General features: G+C 46.2%; 1 protein-coding gene across 2 annotated transcripts in view; it reads right to left on the bottom strand.

Annotated features, from left to right (window-relative positions):
- Positions 1–21,712, bottom strand: part of si:ch211-195o20.7 (cytospin-A) — a 48,030-nt gene that overhangs the window by 3,183 nt on the left and 23,135 nt on the right. For both annotated transcript variants that reach the window (XM_034159522.1, XM_034159521.1), the window contains exons 5-9: positions 4,600–5,120; positions 3,912–4,008; positions 3,125–3,191; positions 1,307–1,367; positions 781–877 (exon numbers count right to left, since the gene is read on the bottom strand). In XM_034159522.1, the coding sequence (XP_034015413.1) occupies positions 781–877; positions 1,307–1,367; positions 3,125–3,191; positions 3,912–4,008; positions 4,600–5,120 (843 nt within the window). The remainder of the gene's footprint in view (positions 1–780; positions 878–1,306; positions 1,368–3,124; positions 3,192–3,911; positions 4,009–4,599; positions 5,121–21,712) is intronic.

Below are 21,712 nucleotides of genomic sequence, written 5' to 3' on the forward strand. Positions count from 1 at the left end.
TCTTCTGAAAGTTCTCTGTTCTCTGACGACTTACTGGGTCAACAGAGCCTGAAATGTGGAAGTTTTCAACTTGAAACGGCGAGACGCTGCCGCTTCGAAGCGCAGATCGCCGTCAGGCGCCGTGGGCCGTCCTTAAAGCGACACTACTAGACCAAAATCTCTCATCAGCCGTTAAAATTTTTACCGAAAACCAGCTGAATTTATCGAATGGTGTCCACTCAGTTGTGCCTTACAGTTTTTGAAAAAAATTTTATCAAACAAAGCAGCAGTCTCTGAGCCATTCCTAAACAATGAAAAAATCGATGAGAGGGTGGGCCACTCCTCACTCAAAGACTGCCCACAGGCGAATGACGTAACTGACAGGCGTGAAAAAACTCTCGCATGCCCACGAGGGTTCAAGCATGTCTGATGTAATCACACGTGATTCAAATCCATATGGTTTTTGAAAAAAATAATAAGGTGGGATACTTTTCTAATAGACCTCTTATATTTTTGTCCAACAAATTTTTCCCACTTAACAGCTCCTCCACTGTCCTTTTCCCATCATGCACTATATGTGTAGCCCATCGCAGTTCTGCCAAGCTGCTGTTTGTGACACAGCTCTCGTTGGCTTGATGACACTTACTAAGTAACTTACTGAAGATTACGACTGTTTCCCAGGATTCCTCTTAAAACAGTGATAACACATTTTATAGAAACTGGTTTGTTTTTGTTTTGAGTACGGCAGACAAAATAGGCAAAAACCACCAAACACATGAAGACTAACTGACCCAGGATTACCTGGTAGCCGTGGGTTCGGCTCTGGCACCAACGGAGCAGCGAGTTTCTTTTTGATCCCCCATGACGACGCAACAGCAGATTGAAGCCGTCCTGTGACCTGACAAAAACAGGACGCAGCATCCGAATGGACAAGAACAGCTAAATGCTTCGTAGACGTATAAATTCATTAAAAAAAAAGACAATCTTGCATTTAGTTTATGGATAAACAGAAATGACAATTCAATCAGTTACGTAAAGAATTTTTTTCCTTCTGAGTTTGACGTCGCAGTGTCATTAATTCCAGTGCAGTTAAATATGAAGCCAAAATGAACAGTTACAAAAGTCAGTCTGAAGGCAGGAAAAAATGGATTTAATCCAGCATTCCATCTAAACGTGTGTCAGGAATGTAACATGTATGCCTGCGGTACATATTAGTCTGAAACATACAGAAAGGCTGGAATGGTGCTTTTAATATTTTACATCCACAACGAGAATCGAGTCACTTCAGATCAGTGAGAATAATGTGTGTGTGTGTGTGTCCACTCACTTAGTTTGAGGCAGTTCACTGAGGGCGGTGTTGTACCTGTTCAGAGACTCTTCTTGTTTTCCTGTGAAAACAAGCCAACATGTTGAGCAAAAATGTGACCGTGTTATTTACAGACGCCGTGCAGCTCCGCCCACTTTCTGATTCTCACCGAGAGGCCAAGGCCTTCCACCATAACCACAATATGGATTACACACGGTTTTCACACGGACAATTTATGTCCATAAAACATTCAAATTTGACACTACAAAATTTGATATGGACATCTACTGCCCCCTACTGGTTGTGTGAAGATGAAGACTTTTAGCACCCCTTACTGGTTGTTTTAGGCAGCTTCAACTTGTTACATCTGAAAGTATAATATGAAATTGGATTCATGCACATGTTTAAAAGTCAGTTCAAATCCCAGCCTGACTGGAAAATCACTAAGGGCCCTTGGGCAAAGCCCTTAATCCCCTAGTTGCTCCCGGTGTGTAGTGAGCACCTTGTATGACAGCAGCCTCACATCGTGGTGAATGTGAGGCATTATTGTAAAGCGCTTTGAGCGTCTGATGTAGATGGAAAAGTGCTATATAAATGCAGTCCATTTACCATTTAAATTATATTACACTTACAATTTTAATGTTCAAAACACTCCTGCTGTAATGTTTTGTTTTTTCAAATATATGTAACAGACTATTTTCTGCCCAAAGTCCATTTCAATCTACTGCAGTCAGATTTGTGGTTCAGGATCCTGCGTGTATTTTTGTATTCATTCTGCATGTGTAGATTTGCACTCCCTGTGTGAATCGCTGGATTTGGTAGGTTGTGTTCATCAAAACTGATTTCACAAAGACAGACAGTGAGAGACATGAAACAAACGTTACTTTCAGCACAAGCCTCCTGCAGACACATGCAAACTTGAGCTGCATGAATTAACATACTGTACTCAACAAAATGTAAATCTATAAATGCAACACTTTTGTTTTTGCTCCAATTTTTCACTGAAGTAAAAGCTCCAAAACAAAATATCCCATAATCCCTTTCATGCCAGAGAGGCGCTGCAATCAAAACAACATGGAGAAACCACATGACGTCAATTGCAAATTAACATTATGCGACCAAAATGTAACTTTTTATACCTTTCATAACATTTACAAGAGACTTCATGTAGGAGACCCTGAAAACTTGCTAAAGGGGGTTTCACTAAAGTTCACTGGCATCATCAGAGCGTCTTGCCACAGTTCTCAGTGTTGTTGAAATCTCACTGTGCAGCCATTGCTGATATTTTGAGATTTGTGTGAGATTTGAAACCTCAATAGGGTGAATACACACAAAATGCTGATTTCTCTTAAAACCTTTTCACAAATTGCTTAAGAACTGATGTTAGTGAGCGCTTCAGCATTGCCAAGATAATCCATCTGTCTGGCAATGCTGATTATGCAATGCTGAACAGCCTGATTATTGCACAGACGTCATAAATCTTTAAATTCAAACCATGAAAAATGGAGATGAAAACTAATGTGTAGCATATCTATTTTTGTTTCATACAGTTACAAATACCACATGCACAGAAATCCACAAAAGTCAAGTACTATGAAGGACGGCAGTGGATTATGGTAGAAAACAAACTATAATATCTGCTGTAATTATTTGTGACCTAAAGTCCAAATACATTTTGATGCAGTTTGAGGACGTGTTTCTTTTTTACAGTGCACGGCATCAGTGTAGCATTTCATCAACTGCAAAAAGCACATCTGCTTTTCCTGGAAACAGGTGTGAAACCAAAGCGACAGAAAATCCAAACCACGTGCACACCATAAGTGTGCACAGCACACGTACCTGTGTCCGTGCTCGACCCGCTATCTTGTCGGTCGCTGTTTCTTCGTCCTCTGAGTTGTCCAAAATTCTTGAAAACAAACAAAATTCCTGGAGTCAAATTTAGCCACAAAAAAAACCATTATTATTATATTTTAATTACCTCTGGGATGTTTTTAAGATGAAAATGATGAAATATTTCCTCAATAAAGTGTCTGAACATTTTTTAAAGCCCCGTTCCAGACAGTCTAAGGGGTCTAACCAAATTTTTCAATAATTCATAGAAGTTAAAAATGTTCAAGATCCAGAACAGAAAACACAAACAAGAAAAATATTGAATGGATAGTAATAATAATAACTGAATATATTATAGCGTACAGCTCCGTGAGTGCTACGCACCGTTCCACATAGATATCATACACAGGTAGGTGATGGTGGACATGCGGGTACAACACGTAGTGACGGGGATGTGTGTGATTGTCCCTGACTGTCCTCTGCAACACAAATCCATAGAATAAATCCTATGAAAAGCATGTCGCATTCTCCAAAGGAAGAAGACAGTGTTGACAACTTTGTCGAAAAGTGAGGTTGTCACCGTGGGAGTACCGCATGGACTGTACGAGTAGCACTGTGCGAAGCATGCACACAAACATGCATGTCATGAGACTCTTGTGTAGTTGCAACAATATGAAACATGAATTTTGCCCGATTTCCTCATTTTTGGAATCTGGGGCAGAAATTGTGGACAAAATTGCTAACTTATAAACTTCCATGAATGTCCTTGTTGAATACAGTTTCATAAAGTTCTCACCTTGTTTGAAGACACAGCTGTTCCAGTCTTGTTGGACTGGAACGTTCCATTCTGTATGGTGGAAAAGTCTGAGGACACGGGCAACCTGGACAGGCTTCTGCAACATTACAACATGAAGACGAGCCTGAGAAGCTGAGCCAATTGTTTCCAATTACATTTAGTCCCACACAGCTGTTCTACTCAGTTCCAGCTATAAGTCATGGTTTCACAGTCCTCAAGTGACACTAGAAGAATCAACAGAAACCACAGTCTCAGTCCTGACCAAACATGGTGATGTTTCTCCAGGAGCAAATGACAGAAAAGCCATTTATTTTTGAAGTATTTGACTGTCTGAACACTCTAAAGTGGCACCCACACAATAAACTCTGAGAAACGTGCTGCCGAATGTTTTCCTGGGAATTTACGCAAGAGAACAAGAGTGAAGACGCGAGGGTTTAAAAAAACTGTGAGATGTTAATGGAAAAACCAAGTGGATCGCCATCCGTCCAAAGGTTAATCCATCAATTTGTGCTTTGCTGATGATGTTATCTGTCTAGAATCTCTGACAGATGTTCAAGCAGAAGCGCTTTGGGGGAACGGCCTCATAAAACCATTTTTTTCCCATTCCAACCAGATGAGCAGCATGACAGATTGATGACATTAAGTAAGCACCTGTATGGAACCATGTAATGTCTCTGAGCACTTTTACCTTGACCTCTCTGTGGCTGACTTCCTCTGTGTCTCACTGGACGGCACCTCATCTCCCCTCCCATCACCATTGGTCCCATTTCTCAGGTAGTGTTTACCCAAACCTTCACCGTCTGTCCTGGCCTCCTCTTTAACTCCATCCTTCATCCTTGGACTCTGACTCTCCGTCCTGTTTGGCACTGGCCTGTGCGTCCCTGTCTTCTGACCCCTCGGCGTCCCGTCTTTGACCTCACAGGTATTGGTTGGTTCTCTGTTGGACCACTCTGGATCCTGGGCATGGGTTTTGTGTTGGCTGAGTGCGGGCAGTCTCTGTCTGCTGACCTTCAGCTCTCCTTGCAGTGAGACGAGCTGAAGGTCAGCCTCCTTCAGTCTCTGCTGCGCAGCTGACAGTTCCCGCACCACGTTCTCGTGCGCCGCACGGAGCACTGCCAGCTCTTCTTCAGCCTCAGCCCTCAAACGGTCTGCCACTGCCACCGCCACTTGCAGGTCAGCCTGGAACTGCACCCATTCCCCACGTTCTGTCTGCAAGGTGAGAAAGGGGCAAATAAAAAAAAAAAAAATCACGACAAGATAAACATAAACAACACACATACACATCAACAACAAAGCATTTTGTCATTAAAACATATATTTGACCTTTGGTCTTCAAGTCTGGGAGCATGCACAGGTGCTGTGTGTCGCTGCCGTCACCACAATACAGAATGGTCTTGGATCCTGGATGGCAACCACCCAAGCAGACACTCACTCCATCCCCACCTCTCGAAAGTAAATATCCATCTGCCGCAGCCGGGTGGAATGTGGGCGTGTCCTTGGACTGGAGGTAGGGGCTTGGAAAAAGTCATAGCTAATGTTTTGTCAGCCTCTGACAGAGTTGGGGAGATGAAAAATGTGTAGGTTCAGAAGTCCCTGAGGACCTGGGCTGGGAACCATTGGTTCAACTCTGGTTCCTCCAAAAGCAATTTAGGGATTAAGGACTTTAGTCAATGGAACCTTACTGCGTATCCTTTCTGACGGGGGCGAATTGAACCAAGGACCCACTGGTCACAAGCCCACCTCTCTGAGCAGTAGATGAGCATAATTTATCTTAACACCATCTAATAAATGTCAGACATGCAGTCTTGAGTTTTTATGCCAAAATATGCATTCTGCTGATCTCCTCCAGTGTGAGACCACATATACAGCATGTTTTCCAGAGTACAGGTTGTGTGTGTGTATTTTTATTACTAGTTTTGGAGATCCTGTGACTTATATAGTGAAAAATCACAAGTTCGTTATTAATAATTTTAAGTATAAGAACTATTTAGTTGGTTAGTTATTGCTTTTATTTCGAGTAAGTGCCAAGTGCAGATCGGACAAAACTGTTACAAAACTAACTTAAATCTGAACTTAAATCAGACAATGCTCAAAATGGAGTGAGGAGAAGTAAAAGTTATTGAACCCCATCCCAAGTTACAAAATAATACAAAACAACAGTCACTTCCTTATCAAGTCATTTCAGAAAACCTCAAAACAACCAGTCAGAATCTTATGCACATGTGCAAAATCACACGTACCTAATAACTCGTATCTTACAGTAGTGTTCAGAATAATAATAGTGGTATGTGACTAAAAAGATTAATCCAGGTTTTGAGTATATTTCTTATTGTTACATGGGAAACAAGGTACCAGTAGATTCAGTAGATTCTCACAAATCCAACAAGACCAAGCATTCATGATATGCACACTCTTAAGGCTATGAAATTGGGCTATTAGTAAAAAAAAGTAGAAAAGGGGGTGTTCACAATAATAGTAGTGTGGCATTCAGTCAGTGAGTTCATCAATTTTGTGGAACAAACAGGTGTGAATCAGGTGTCCCCTATTTAAGGATGAAGCCAGCACCTGTTGAACATGTTTTTCTCTTTGAAAGCCTGAGGAAAATGGGACGTTCAAGACATTGTGCAGAAGAACAGCGTAGTTTGATTAAAAAGTTGATTGGAGAGGGGAAAACCTATACGCAGGTGCAAAAAAAATTATAGGCTGTTCATCTACAATGATCTCCAATGCTTTAAAATGGACAAAAAAACAGACGCGTGGAAGAAAATGGAAAACAACCATCAAAATGGATAGAAGAATAACCAGAATGGCAAAGGTTCACCCATTGATCAGCTCCAGGATGATCAAAGACAGTCTGGAGTTACCTGTAAGTGCTGTGACAGAAGACGCCTGTGTGAAGCTAATTTATTTGCAAGAATCCCCCGCAAAGTCCCTCTGTTAAATAAAAGACATGTGCAGAAGAGGTTACAATTTGACAAGAACACATCAACTGGCCTAAAGAGAAATGGAGGAATATTTTGTGAACTGATTGTTCTGTAATTTGTGTTTGTAGCATGGCCCAAGCAGAGGGTCACCCCTTTGAGTCTGGTCTGCTTGAGGTTTCTTCCTCAGAGGGAGTTTTTCCTTACCACTGTTGCTCTGGGGGTTGGTAAGGTTAGACCTTACCTGTGTGAAGCACTTTGAGGCAACTCTGTTGTGATTTGGCGCTACAGAAATGAAAATAAATTGAAATTGAAAACTGATGAGAGTAAAATTGTTCTTTTTGGGTCCAAGGGCTGCAGACAGTTTGTGAGACGACCCCCAAACTCTGAATTCAAGCCACAGTTCACAGTGAAGACAGTGAAGCATGGTGGTGCAAGCATCATGATATGGGCATGTTTCTCCTACTATGGTGTTGGGCCTATATATCGCATACCAGGTATCATGGATAGGGGTGGTGGCCAAGTGGTTAATGCGCTTGGTTTCAGTGCAGAAGGCTCCAGGTTCAAATCCCACCCCTGCCACATTTCTCCATGTAATGTGGAGTTGCGTCAGGAAGGGCATCCGGCGTAAAACCTGTGCCAATTCAACATGCAGATCCACCTTGGATTTGCTGTGGCGACCCCAAGTGCAAACAAGGGAGCAGCCGAAGGGACTTAGGTATCATGGATCAGTGTGGATATGTCAAAATACTTGAAGAGGTCATGTTGCCTTATGCTGAAGAGGACATGCCCTTGAAATGGGTGTTTCAACAAGACAATGACCCCAAGAACACCAGTAAACGAGCAAAATCTTGGTTCCAAAACAACAACATTAATGCCTCACAGATGTGAAGAAATCATGAAAAACTGTGGTTATACAACTAAATACTAGTTTAGTGATTCACAGGATTGCTAAAAAAGCAGTTTGAACATAATAGTTTTGAGTTTGTAGCGTCAACAGCAGATGCTACTATTATTGTGAACACCCCCTTTTCTACTTTTTTTACTAATAGCCAAATTTCATAGCCTTAAGAGTGTGCATATCATGAATGCTTGGTCTTGTTGGATTTGTGACAATCTACTGAATCTACTGGTACCTTGTTTCCCATGTAACAATAAGAAATATACTCAAAACCTGGATTAATCTTTTTAGTCACATAGCAATACTATTATTCTGAACACTACTGTATATACAGACATTACTAGTACAGGTAAGTTTTTTCTCAGTACCAACATTGTTAAACAGAATACCATTTATTTATGTATTTATACCAGATTACTATTTATGTCAGACTTTCTCAGGAATCAAAGAACAAAAAATGAACTTCAATAATAAAAGAATAAATGCCAATAATGAAAAGTAGACTACAACACTGTAGAATTAAAGAGCTCAGAACAAAGAAAAAGATGCAATGTATATATGTGTTTTTCCTCTAAATGGTCCCATTTACTGTCCTTTAAAGCTGCATGTTGCCTACATAAGCTACAATACAGGTTTTGAACATTGTGACCATATTTTTTTCAGACAGACCCACAAAATGAACGTTCAACCTCCGAGACACCGTCAATCTGCGAGGACACTTTGAATTAGTAAAGACACAAAGATAAAGCAGCACACCTCTGAAAATGTGGACCGCATAGTGGAGAAGGACTGAGGTCTTCTGCTGGGAGGGGGTGTAGAACAGAACCAGGACCAACATCATTTCATACAGCTGCTAACGGCAGATTAACATACAACTGGAAGTCGGGAATCCCTCTTGTTCATACAAACATACAAACAAAAAAAGGGGAATTGGTCATCCGCGTGTGAGGGTCTGAATCAAAAGTTCAGCCTGGTTCATAGCAGCTGGTACACTGAAGTATTTCTGAGCAAAAAGTGCTCTTTTGAAGTGAACTGAAGCCTTAAACGCACATTAAATCTACAGGTTGAACTGAAGGAGCATCAAGACTGTGAGAGTCGAGGAACTAATGAGGCGAAACTCACCCGTGTGCCAAAATGGATTTTACTCTGAATGTTGTGTAAACTGAACCAGAACACGCCTCTATGTGCTCCAATAAAAACGAGACACAAAGGAAACCGACAAGTTTGGACACAGACAGAAAACAACATAACTGCCTCTCGCGGCACCAGCTCCGCCTCCATTAGCCCGCTATCAGGACCTCACCGCGCGGCCACATCAGTGAGCAGAAGATTCTCGATGGTCCGCAATAATTAGTTTTTAGGACTTAACTGGTACCTTAATGGACACCAGCACCCTATGATTAGTAACACGCCTTCACAAGTATCTTGATGGACCCGTCTGTCGCTGTTTTATATTATGGTCTTATGTGTAGGTCTAACAGAGTCAACATTTCTGTCACTCTGTACTGTGGGTTCGGATAGATACAGCACCAGGGAACCAGGGAACTTCCCATTCAGGGCCGTGTTGGCATCTTTTAACGTGCACATGTCCTTCTTATCACAGGGAATAATACATGAATGAAAGTAGCTGCCACAGTTTCTAATAACCCAAAGACACAGTTTCACTGAAAGCTGAATGCTTCTGCTTCGTTTCCTTCAGTAGAAATCAGAATGGACCACAATAGAAATAAGTGTTTTCACGTTCTTGTGTCACCCATGTATTTTTATTGTATTTATACTTACATTGAACTTACAAAATAAAATCAATCAATCACTCAATCAAGGAGGTTGTCCAGGACATGACGTCATTGTTGCATGATTGTCATGGCAACAGCCGCGCCATTTCCACTTTGGTGAATGTGTGCGTTTCACTCATTAGCAAATCTCAACAGAAATGGAGAGTTTTCACTTGTAAAATCGACTACCAGTTGTTGTCGTCCATTCAACTGCTCCCGTACTGTTCGGGGTCACCACAGCGGATACAGCCAGAGCTGCATTGGTTTTACGCCGGGTGCCCTTACTGACGCAACTGCAGTTTTAAGTGAAGAAACGCACACAGCCGCTGGTGTTCTGAAGAGGTCTCCCATCCAAGTACGAACCAGATCCTGCTCTGCTTAGCTTCTGAGATCTGACGGGATCAGGCTGACACAGAGCAGACTGGCTGCGGAAAATGGACTACCAGTACCAGGCAACCAGGCTTCAAATATGCTCCAGCAGACAGGCCGAAGTAAGCGAACATCTGGACATTCAAAACCGGGCCGGAAGAGCAGCCGGCTTGAGCAGACAGAGGGTGTCTCATTAGTGGGACCTGCGGCCCAGAGGAGAGTAACAGACGGTAACAGATGTTAACAGTCACTAACAGTCAGTAACAGACGTTAACAGACGGTGCCAGCGGCAGACAATGACAGTATTTGGAGGAAAAATTCTTAATCAGTGAAATCCCCCCCTCCAAAAAAAAATCAGGCAAAGGATATTATTATTGTTTTTCCTTTACACGAGGGACTTCAGCTTGCTTCTTGAGCTGCGGCCCAGAGGAGAGACACGCAATCAGTAACAGACGGTAACAGCGGCAGCATTTGGATGAACAATGTTTAATCAAAGTCCCACAACAACACATGGAGAATTTTTTTTTTATATGAGGGATTGTAACTTCAGTTTATGAACCGGCGAAGTGGGAGATATTAATGGTCCAGTCTACGCCTGAGAGCTGCTGTGCGCTGCCCCACGACAAAGAATCAGATTAAGAATCAGAAAAAAAGAATCTAAAAAAATTAAGTATTTTATTTTTAAATGACTTAAATATTATTTAAACATTAGACAGCTTGTTGGTGTCATTCATGGATAAAAATGTATTGTTTTAATTGTTTTTTTTTTTAAGTTCTTTAAATTCAAAGTTATATTTGTGTTGTGTGGGCCGCTGAAGAGGAGGTACTGCTGGCCCACCACCACCAGAGGGCGCCCTGCCTGGAGTGCGGGCTCCAGGCACCAGAGGGCGCTGCCGCCTCACAGGAGCAGCCGGGGTGACAGCTGTCACTTATCACCGACGACAGCTGTCATCAATCATCTGATCTTCAGTGGTATATCAGCAAGACGGCATCTCCACCTCATTGCCGAGATATCGCTCTACGAAGAGGTAAATTCTCAGCTGACTGTATTGTGGAATAACTGTTGCTTGTGTGACTTGGACAGCATTTACTCTGTTCCTTTTTTTGACGAGAGGTGGAGGTGATTTCCCACCATACGTGTTGCTGGGTGCACACGCACCCACTTCTAACTGTGTTTGCTCCTCGCCAGCAGTACCAGATCCGACACGCGTAGGCAGTGGCCACCTGGGAGTTCGGGACTTGGCGGCTCCAGTATTCCCGGGGTTCGGTGGCGGTGGAAATCGTGTGGTTCCGGTTCGACTTGGACTGACGTCTCCTATCTTCGAGCCTGCCCATATAACACTGTGTATATTGGAGTTCATATTGTAATCTGTCGTTGTTGTTGTGCAATTTCACAACAGTAAAGTGTTGTATTTGGCCTTATCCATAGTCCGTTCATTTGCGCCCCCTGTTGTGGGTCCGTGCTCTTACACTTTCACAACAGGATATCTCGGCCATCGTCATGGATCCCGAGGGGCGTCAACCGGCTGTTGAACGGCCAATGGAAGAACAGGGCGCACAGGCGGCCGCAGGAGGAATGATCGGTGAGTTGCAGCGAATCCTCACCGCTTTTACGGCTCGGTTGGATCTAATGACCGAGCAGAACGTCCTCCTTAACCGCAGGGTGGAGGCTCTCGCCGCACAGGTGGAAGCGTGCCCTCAGGGCGAAGCTGTGGCTCTCCCTCCTGTGGACCCTGTGCGAAACAATGACATTCCACAGGTCGTTCAACGACCCCTCCCACCATCCCCGGAAGCATACATAAGCCCGCCAGAGCCGTACGACGGTTGTGTGGAGACGTGTGCTGATTTCCTTATGCAGTGTTCGCTCGTCTTCGCACAACGTCCCGTTATGTACGCGACTGATGCTAGTAAAGTAGCTTATGTCATAAATTTGCTTCGTGGTGAGGCACGCGCTTGGGCTACAGCGCTCTGGGAGCAGAATTCACGGCTCCTTCAGGTGTATGATGGGTTTGTGAGGGAGTTCAGAACAGTGTTCGATCACCCAAATAGAGGTGAGACCGCTTCAGCCGTGCTGCTGTCAATGAGACAGGGGCGCCGGAGTGCAGCTGCTTATGCAGTCGGCTTCCGCATCGCGGCTGCAAGGTCCGGCTGGAATAGCACTGCCCTCCGCGCTGCCTTTGTAAACGGACTGTCACTGGTTCTAAAGGAGCACCTGGTGGCTAAGGACGAACCGCGGGATTTAGACGGGCTTATCGATCTCGTCATACGATTAGACAATCGGTTAGAAGAACGCCGTCGGGAACGAGACGAAGGGCGTGGCCGGGCACGCGTCGTCCCTCTCCCTTCCGGTTCCGACCGCGTTCCGCCCTCCCCACGCTCCACGGCCCCTGCGCTCCGTGTGGTGACAGCTCCCCCTGCTGACGAAGCTATGGACACGAGCAGGGCCACATTTAGGCTGGCCCGCGGAGCATGTTTTGTTTGTGGCTCGATAGAGCATCAGGTAAGAGACTGCCCCGAGCGGTTAAAACACCAACGCCTGCCCCTAGAAACTGGGCTAGGGGTGGGCCGAGACATTCACGTGGGACACACCCACATTGCCACACGACTCCCCGTTACAATCCTGTATGAGGATTTAACCCTGAAGGCCCCAGCACTGGTGGACACGGGCTCTGAAGGTAATCTGTTAGACAGCAGATGGGCCAGGGAGATAGGGCTCCCTCTGGTGGCTCTTACCTCGCCTGTGCAGGTACGAGCACTAGATGGCTCCCTCCTCCCTCCAATCACACATAGGCCACCACCTGTAACTCTGGTGGTGTCAGGAAATCACCGGGAGGAGATCGAGTTTTTTGTGACTCCGACTACCTCCCGTGTGATCTTGGGGTTCCCCTGGATGTTGAAACACAATCCCCGGATCGATTGGCTGTCCGGGGTAGTGGTTCAGTGGAGCGAGACCTGCCATCGGGTATGTTTAGGTTCCTCGGTACCTCCCGGTTCCCAGGCTAAGGAGGAGGTCAGAGTCCCACCCAATCTAGGGACGGTGCCGGTGGAGTACCATGACCTTGTGGATGTGTTCAGCAAGGATCTGGCGCTCACCCTTCCCCCCCACCATCCGTACGATTGTGCCATTGATTTGGTTCCAGGCGGTGAGTTCCCGTCCAGCAGACTGTACAACCTCTCACGGCCTGAGGGCGAATCAATGGAGACCTACATCCGGGACTCTTTAGCCGCCGGGTTGATCCGGAATTCCACCTCCCCGATGGGTGCAGGTTTCTTTTTTGTGGGTAAAAAAGATGGCGGACTTCGTCCATGCATTGATTACAGGGGACTGAACGAAATCACGGTTCGTAATCGATACCTGTTGCCCCTGTTGGATTCGGTGTTCACGCCCCTGCATGGAGCCCGAATATTCACCAAGCTAGATCTTAGAAATGCGTATCACCTGGTTCGGATCCGGAAGGGAGACGAGTGGAAGACGGCATTTAACAGCCCTTTAGGCCACTTTGAGTACCTGGTCATGCCGTTCAGTCTTACAAACGCCCCTGCGACGTTCCAAGCTTTGGTTAATGATGTCTTGCGGGATTTCCTGCACCGATTCGTCTTCGTATATCTGGACGATATACTCATCTTTTCTCCGGATCCTGAGACCCATGTCCGACATGTACGTCAGGTCCTGCAGCGGTTGTTGGAGAACCGGCTGTTTGTGAAGGGCGAGAAGTGTGAGTTCCACCGCACATCTTTGTCCTTCCTGGGATTTATCATCTCCTCCAACTCCGTCGCTCCTGATCCGGCCAAGGTTGCGGCGGTGAGAGACTGGCCCCAACCCACAAGCCGTAGGAAGCTGCAACAGTTCCTCGGCTTTGCTAATTTCTACAGGAGGTTCATTAAGGGCTACAGTCAGGTAGTTAGCCCCCTGACAGCCCTGACCTCACCAAAAGTCCCCTTCACCTGGTCGGATCGTTGCGATGCCGTGTTCAAGGAGTTGAAACGGCACTTCTCGTCTGCACCCGTTCTGGTGCAGCCCGATCCTAGCCGCCAGTTAGTGGTTGAAGTGGACGCTTCGGACTCAGGGATAGGAGCTGTGCTGTCCCAGAGCGGGAAGACCGATAAGGTCCTTCACCCGTGTGCCTATTTTTCCCGCAGGTTGACCCCGGCCGAACGGAACTATGACGTCGGCAATTGAGAACTCCTTGCGGTGAAAGAGGCTCTTGAAGAGTGGAGACATCTGTTGGAGGGAACGTCCGTGCCATTTACGGTTTTCACTGACCACCGGAACCTGGAGTATATCAGGACCGCCAAGTGGCTGAATCCCAGGCAAGCCCGCTGGTCACTGTTCTTCGGCCGTTTTGACTTCCGGATCACCTACCGTCCCGGGACCAAAAAGCAGAGATCGGATGCTTTGTCCCGGGTACATGAAGACGAAGTCAAAACGGAGTTGTCGGATCCACCGGAACCCATCATCCCGGAGTCCACTATCGTGGCCACCCTCACCTGGGACGTAGAGAGAACCGTCCGGGAGGCCCTGGCACGAAGCCCGGACCCCGGAACCGGGCCGAAGAATAGACTCTACGTCCCACCAGAAGCTAGGGCTGCAGTCCTGGACTTCTGTCACGGCTCTAAGCTCTCCTGTCATCCAGGGGTGCGAAGAACCGTGGCAGTTGTCCGGCAGCGCTTCTGGTGGGTGTCCCTGGAGGCCGACGTCCGGGATTATATCCAGGCCTGTACCACCTGCGCCAGGGGCAAGGCCGACCATCGCAAGGCCTCGGGATTGCTACAGCCGCTGCCCGTGCCTCATCGCCCCTGGTCCCACATCGGCCTGGATTTTGTCACGGGCCTCCCGCCGTCCCAGGGCAACACCACCATTCTCACGATAGTGGACCGATTCTCCAAGGCAGCCCACTTCGTGGCCCTCCCGAAGCTCCCAACAGCCCAGGAGACAGCGGACCTCCTGGTCCACCACGTCGTCCGGCTGCATGGGATTCCAACAGACATTGTCTCCGATCGCGGTCCCCAGTTCTCCTCGCACGTCTGGAGGAGCTTCTGCCGGGAACTGGGGGCCACGGTCAGTCTCTCATCCGGGTATCATCCCCAAACCAACGGGCAAGCAGAACGGGCCAATCAAGAGATGGAGCAGACCCTGCGTTGTGTGACAGCCGCGCACCCGGTGGCCTGGAGTACCCATCTGGCCTGGATCGAGTATGCCCACAACAGCCAAGTGTTGTCCGCCACCGGCCTCTCCCCTTTTGAGGTGTGTCTGGGGTATCAGCCCCCGTTGTTCCCGGTGGTTGAGGGAGAGGTCGGTGTGCCCTCGGTCCAGGCCCACCTGCGGAAGTGCCGTCGGGTGTGGCGTGCCGCCCGTTCTGCTTTGCTAAGGACCCGGATGAGGACAAAGGCCCATGCAGACCGGCAGCGGACCCCGGCTCCTACGTATCGTCCTGGGCAGGAAGTGTGGTTGTCAACCAAGGACATTCCACTGCAAGTGGCCTCCCCAAAATTACAGGAACGGTACATAGGTCCATTCAAGATCCTCAAGGCTTCAGCTTCCGGCCTCACTGCGGATCCATCCCGTGTTCCACGTGTCAAGGATTAAACCGCATCACACCTCACCCCTCTGCACTCCGGGTCCGACACCACCTCCTGCCCGGATCATCGATGGCGAGCCGGCTTGGACAGTGCGCCGGCTTTTGGATGTCCGACGGATGGGCCGGGGCTTCCAGTACTTGGTGGACTGGGAGGGGTACGGCCCCGAAGAACGCTCCTGGGTGAAGAAGAGCTTCATCCTGGACCCGGCCCTCCTGGCCGACTTTTACCGCCGCCACCCGGACAAGCCCGGTCGGGCGCCAGCAGGCGCCCGTTGAGGGGGGGGGTCCTGTTGTGTGGGCCGCTGAAGAGGAGGTACTGCTGGCCCACCACCACCAGAGGGCGCCCTGCCTGGAGTGCGGGCTCCAGGCACCAGAGGGCGCTGCCGCCTCACAGGAGCAGCCGGGGTGACAGCTGTCACTTATCACCGACGACAGCTGTCATCAATCATCTGATCTTCAGTGGTATATCAGCAAGACGGCATCTCCACCTCATTGCCGAGATATCGCTCTACGAAGAGGTAAATTCTCAGCTGACTGTATTGTGGAATAACTGTTGCTTGTGTGACTTGGACAGCATTTACTCTGTTCCTTTTTTTGACGAGAGGTGGAGGTGATTTCCCACCATACGTGTTGCTGGGTGCACACGCACCCACTTCTAACTGTGTTTGCTCCTCGCCAGCAGTACCAGATCCGACACGCGTAGGCAGTGGCCACCTGGGAGTTCGGGACTTGGCGGCTCCAGTATTCCCGGGGTTCGGTGGCGGTGGAAATCGTGTGGTTCCGGTTCGACTTGGACTGACGTCTCCTATCTTCGAGCCTGCCCACATAACACTGTGTATATTGGAGTTCATATTGTAATCTGTCGTTGTTGTTGTGCAATTTCACAACAGTAAAGTGTTGTATTTGGCCTTATCCATTGTCCGTTCATTTGCGCCCCCTGTTGTGGGTCCGTGCTCTTACACTTTCACAACAATTTGTACCTGCCACACCCCACTTTTTGATTTTAATCTGAAAATGATCCAATCTGGACCATGAGGTTTGTGATCTGTTGCACGCTGAATCTCTGGTGTTTAAAACCGGTTTATTATAAATAAAGTAGAAAAGCAGCATTTGAAGAGAAGATATTAAATAAATGATTATAATCAAAGTAGTTCTGGAGCTTGTTTCATTGATGAAAAGATTATTAGGATTAGTGAGGATTAGCCATATTAGGATTAGTTTCCCAAGTACTCATGCTTTGGAAACACACTTCAAAGACATCAAAAGACACATGAGCCAAGAGGTAAATGATACCAGATCTTTTTTAAAAAGTTCACCGACTAACAGTGAAGAGAGGAAGAAGGAAAAGGAGGACGATAAACGTGTCTGAACTGCTGGAGGAGGGACGAGTGGTAATTACATGAAGAATGGATTGAGATGTGTAGGAGGAGAAGGAGGGGGAGGAGGACGTGATGTTTGAGCCAAGTTCCTCCATCATCTGACCAATGACTCAAGACCACAGCTGGACCCGATTACACACAACCCCCCCCAACATGTATCATATTCTCATCCCTCTTCAACCACCTCAGTTATTCTTTTGCCACAGCGTCGGCCACAGACGTCCACAGCGAAAGCGAGGACGCTGATCTACACTGGTCCAACTGCAGGACGTGAAGGATCCTGTCTGCTCGGCCTTTGTTATCTGGACGTGGACGCTCCAACTGGAGCGTGTCTGCTAAGAGAAACAGGAAAGGGCGCCGCTGTGTTCACGCTAAGATAATGATGACCACCAGCCCGAGTTCAACACCAAGAACCACAAACATAAAACCTCCCGCACTCAAAAACAATGTGCATGTAACACACGTGCACAGTCCGAAGTCGCGAGTTTGATCCTGTAACATCTTAGTAACTAAAACTATTAACTATTTGTATTCAAGATCAGATTAAAACTTATTTCACATCAGCAGCAAAAAAACAAAACAAAACAAAAACAATTGTCTGTATGTGACCCTGTGACTCCACCCCCCGCAACCCTTAATTGGAGTAAGCGGTCGAAGATGAGTGAGTGTGTATATGATTACAAAACATAATTTCTAAATACATTAAGACAGTAACTTATCATTACATAATTAAGAGGAAATAAAAGGGTTGAGTTCTTCCTATAAAAACTTGAGCTCAAAGGTTGTAAAAACATTCAGGACTCACACACCTTTCCAACTCATTATACACGCTTTCACATAATTTATTACCACCTTAGAAATATGTCAGCTACCTATTTTATAAACACAACCCAGTCTAGAGGCCGTGGATCCGCACGGACAACACGCTGTATTAATTTTGGTCAGTGAGCAACAAAAATCATCTTGAATATTATCTTGAGGTCTGAGAATCTCTCAGCACCTCACGATTCCATTCTGATTCAGAGGGCTGAGATTGGATTATCAAATGATTATCAATGCATGCTTTCTTTCTCCCTGTGTGACTGCTTTTCAAAATAAAGTATTTGTAATGATCCCTGAATTTATTCCCAAAACATTCTTTCACAGCTCAGCCATAGTCGCAGACTCTGTTCTTCTCCAGCTTTACACTTTTAACGTTATGTATCTGTGTGTGTGTGTGATGATTACTTGCTCATTTTGCTCGACTGCACAGGCAGAATTTCCTGTTAATCCCTGACAGGGGCCGGCGGGAGGCCGGAAAAACCCCTGGAACTGGAAAGACGGATCAGGATGAGTGGAAGCTTGATAAAGGAGGGTGTGGAGCGCGCGGGCGGGTGAGAGAGGACCGCGCACACTGAGGTCATTGTTTTGAATGTGTGGCTCGTCTCTCTGAGGAGAGAAGAGGCACAGGGGAAGGGGAGGTTACAAAACCAAAACCCAAACCACGCTCGGTGCATCTGCGTGTGCGAGTTTGTCCAGCCCTCCACCACGCAGCACAAAACGTGTTTTGTCTCCTGAACAGCTGAATGTGAACCTCGTCCTCCACACTGCTCTCCAAAAAACAAAACAAAACAAAAATGTTCCGGCTCTGCAGAGCAGACGGAGGGAGTTCAGGAGGACCCAAGTTACCCTGAGTTTAAACACAATATATACGATCACAACCAAATCTGGACATGAGAAAGTGCAAAGAAACTTAATAAGATCTTTATTAGCCGAGCAGCAGAAAGTTAATTGGTAGCCGTGACATTAGAATCACCAAAATAATTTTCTTTAAAATATACTTTTGGGGAGCCTGATCAGCTTAACGTTAAAAGTGTTGATTTTATTTGTCTAAAGGCCCTGTCACACCTTGATGATTTAGCCAGCGTATGCCAATCGTTTTAAAAAACACTGGCATAAGTCCACTAAGTTAAGGGAAGTTTTTTATAAGTTAAGAGCACATTGAAGCTCGCTGAAATTCGTCCTCATAAGCTGAGCTCCTCAAAAACCTTTGGGCCTGCTGAAAATTTTACACGCGCCAGCATGTGACTCACACGTCCTGCACATGCGGGACATAAGTTGAAGGTAAATTATGTGATTGTCGGCAGACGTTTCTTGTAATTTACTCATAAGTCTAACTCCGTCCATTAATGCTGGTCACTGATTGGCTGAAAGCTGCGTCCTCATGCAGACAGACTGTTTCATTCACACACGGAGTAAATCTGATCTGTTCGTTTCAGTCCAATTCATCATCACAGAGGGACATGAATCCACATAAAGCTCATGATTTTTTAAAATGATGTCTGGAAATACTTTAATTTGTGGCTGGAAACGCAGTGTTTTAAAGCAAGTCCCTCTGTGGTTTTTCTGCTCCAGATGCGTTTCTCATGCTGGTGCTGCGCTCTGAACACACAGAAGCACTGTGATGATTTAACCCTTTAAAGCGCCGTCGCTGTGGTGTGATCATCAGACGACCTGATCGATCGATCAGGGTGATCACGCATGATTAATGCGCTTTTTAAACATTTAAAGTGGCTGTCAGTGATCACCACGCCGACAGATCACACAGCACTTCATTCAGGTTGCACCTGATCGCAGTCGACTGGCGCTTTAAAAGTTTAAATCATCACAGCGTTTCATTATTCAGGTCTGTAATGACCTGATCAGTGGACCTGAAAGCAGCTGCTTGGCATTTTCAACATTTAAAGAGTCACAGCGCTCCATTCATTCACGGCAGCGTTTTCCACAGCCAGTCCACTCATCAGCATTCTGTACACAATGAAAATGGTCCACCAAATACAAAATGAAAATAAAATAATCTTAAATTATTCTGTTTGTGACCGGCACCACACTGTGCAGTACTGACCTGAACCACTAGGTGGAAACAGGTGGAATCGTGTGACAGCTGCATTAATTTATTAGACGTACGCCAGAGTGTGCCAGCATTTTTAATACGGTCGGCATACGCAGGGTAATCATCAAGGTGTGACAGGGCCGTAATAACACACACACACACACACCAGGTTGGTGACAATCAGACCGGTACAGCTGCAGTTATTGTGCTCTTGAGTGAAATGGGCCGACGTCGATCACCTTACCACTGACAGGTGACACTTTTCTGCAAAAGACTTTTGCAAATACAACAAAGTATATTTCAGTTAGTCTGATCTTCTGACCCACAAATCAATGAGCTTCTTGGGGTCAATATGCCTAAAACAAACACACACACACCAGGTTTGGTGGCAGTCAGACAGGTACATTGTGTTCATAAGTGAAATGTTACATGACTGTGGGAAGAAGAGATGTGCAAACACGTGCACCAAAGGTCATCCAGTGACAGTAAGTAAGAATATAAACAACTGTCAAAATTGCCAAGACAAGGAAAACGGACACGAGAGGCGCGACTCATAACACAACCAGCACAGGATTTGCAAACCGCATCTGGTGGCAAATAATTGATCAAGTAAATGGACTGCATTTATATAACACTTTACAATAATGCCTCACATTCACCCCGATGTCAAGGCGCTCACTACACACTGGAAGCAATAGGGGATTAAAGACCAGTGATGGGAATAACGGCATTGAAATAAACGGCGTTACTAACGCCGTTACTTTTTTCAGTAACGATTAATCTAATTACTCTGACTGTAACTATAACGCCGTTACCATTACCGACACCCCGTTACTGCACGTTACTGAAGCCGCTCAATAAACTTTTTTTTTTTACTTCGCGCATACAGACACAGGACTCTCAGGTGCAAGCGTGTGTGTGTCTTGTCAGTGTGTGTGTGTGTGTGTGTGTGTGTGAGTGACAAGGGAGGGGATGGTGAGATAACCGCCTAAGCAATGATTGGCTAAGGTATAGTAAGATTGTTATATGCAGATGCAGGTTGAGGAGCGGACCAACGTCTGACCGAACCCAGCGCTAAATAACCAGAAAGCGGTTCCACAAACAAAACGATTTTATTTCCCCTCCAGTGCAATAATTAGTGTACAACATAAATATTTGGTTTGTCTGGCGGACACCTTCTCCACAGACAAAAACCAGTTTGCATACCACCTGGAGAGCAAAGAAAAGAAAACAACACAAAAACATCCAGCCAAACCCCCCAACACACAACAAAGATTACGTCTTCAGCCAATCAGAGAAACTAGGTGGGTGGGTGTTTACAGCGCATGCATAGTGGCGGGTGTTTACAGCGCATAGTGAGAGATGTCGAGTGAGGAGGACTCAAGTGGGAAGACAGCATTTCCCAGATGGAAATACAGACACTACTTTAACCTTGTTGAGGTCAAAGGTAAAAATGTACACGTCGAGTGTACATTTTGTCCCCGAGCAAAAACTTTGTCCACATCTTTGTTGTTTGACCTCATAGTTTGACCTCATTGCTTGCCTCTACTGGTGGTTGGCTCTCACTGCGGTATTGTATCATTTCCTGTTCCGGAGCACAGCGGTGTTTTGCTGTATCTGTTAGCTGTTTAATCTGCGCAGTTAGATTGATCTAGTTAACTAGATAACGATTTGTTTCACAGTGTAATCTTCACGTGCCTTAACTAAAGCACTCCCTCTGCTGAATCACCTCTAAATTATTTACACATTATTCACTTTGTGTGTTTTTAGGAATCCGCTAGCTTAGCGCAGCTACTAGCTCTTAGCCGGTTTAGCATGGCGGCTTCTCCTGTCTCTCCCGCCCTTTTCTGCTCTGGGTGTGAAATGTTTAGTTATTCCTCGGCCTCCTTTAGCAGTAATGGTACTTGTAATAAGTGTAGCTTATTTGTAGCTTTGGAGGCCAGGCTGGGCGAATTGGAGACTCGGCTCCGCACCGTGGAAAATTCTACAGCTAGCCAGGCCCCTG

This window comes from Thalassophryne amazonica, chromosome 19 (genome assembly GCF_902500255.1).
Source record: "Thalassophryne amazonica chromosome 19, fThaAma1.1, whole genome shotgun sequence".
Classification (NCBI taxonomy): domain Eukaryota; kingdom Metazoa; phylum Chordata; class Actinopteri; order Batrachoidiformes; family Batrachoididae; genus Thalassophryne; species Thalassophryne amazonica.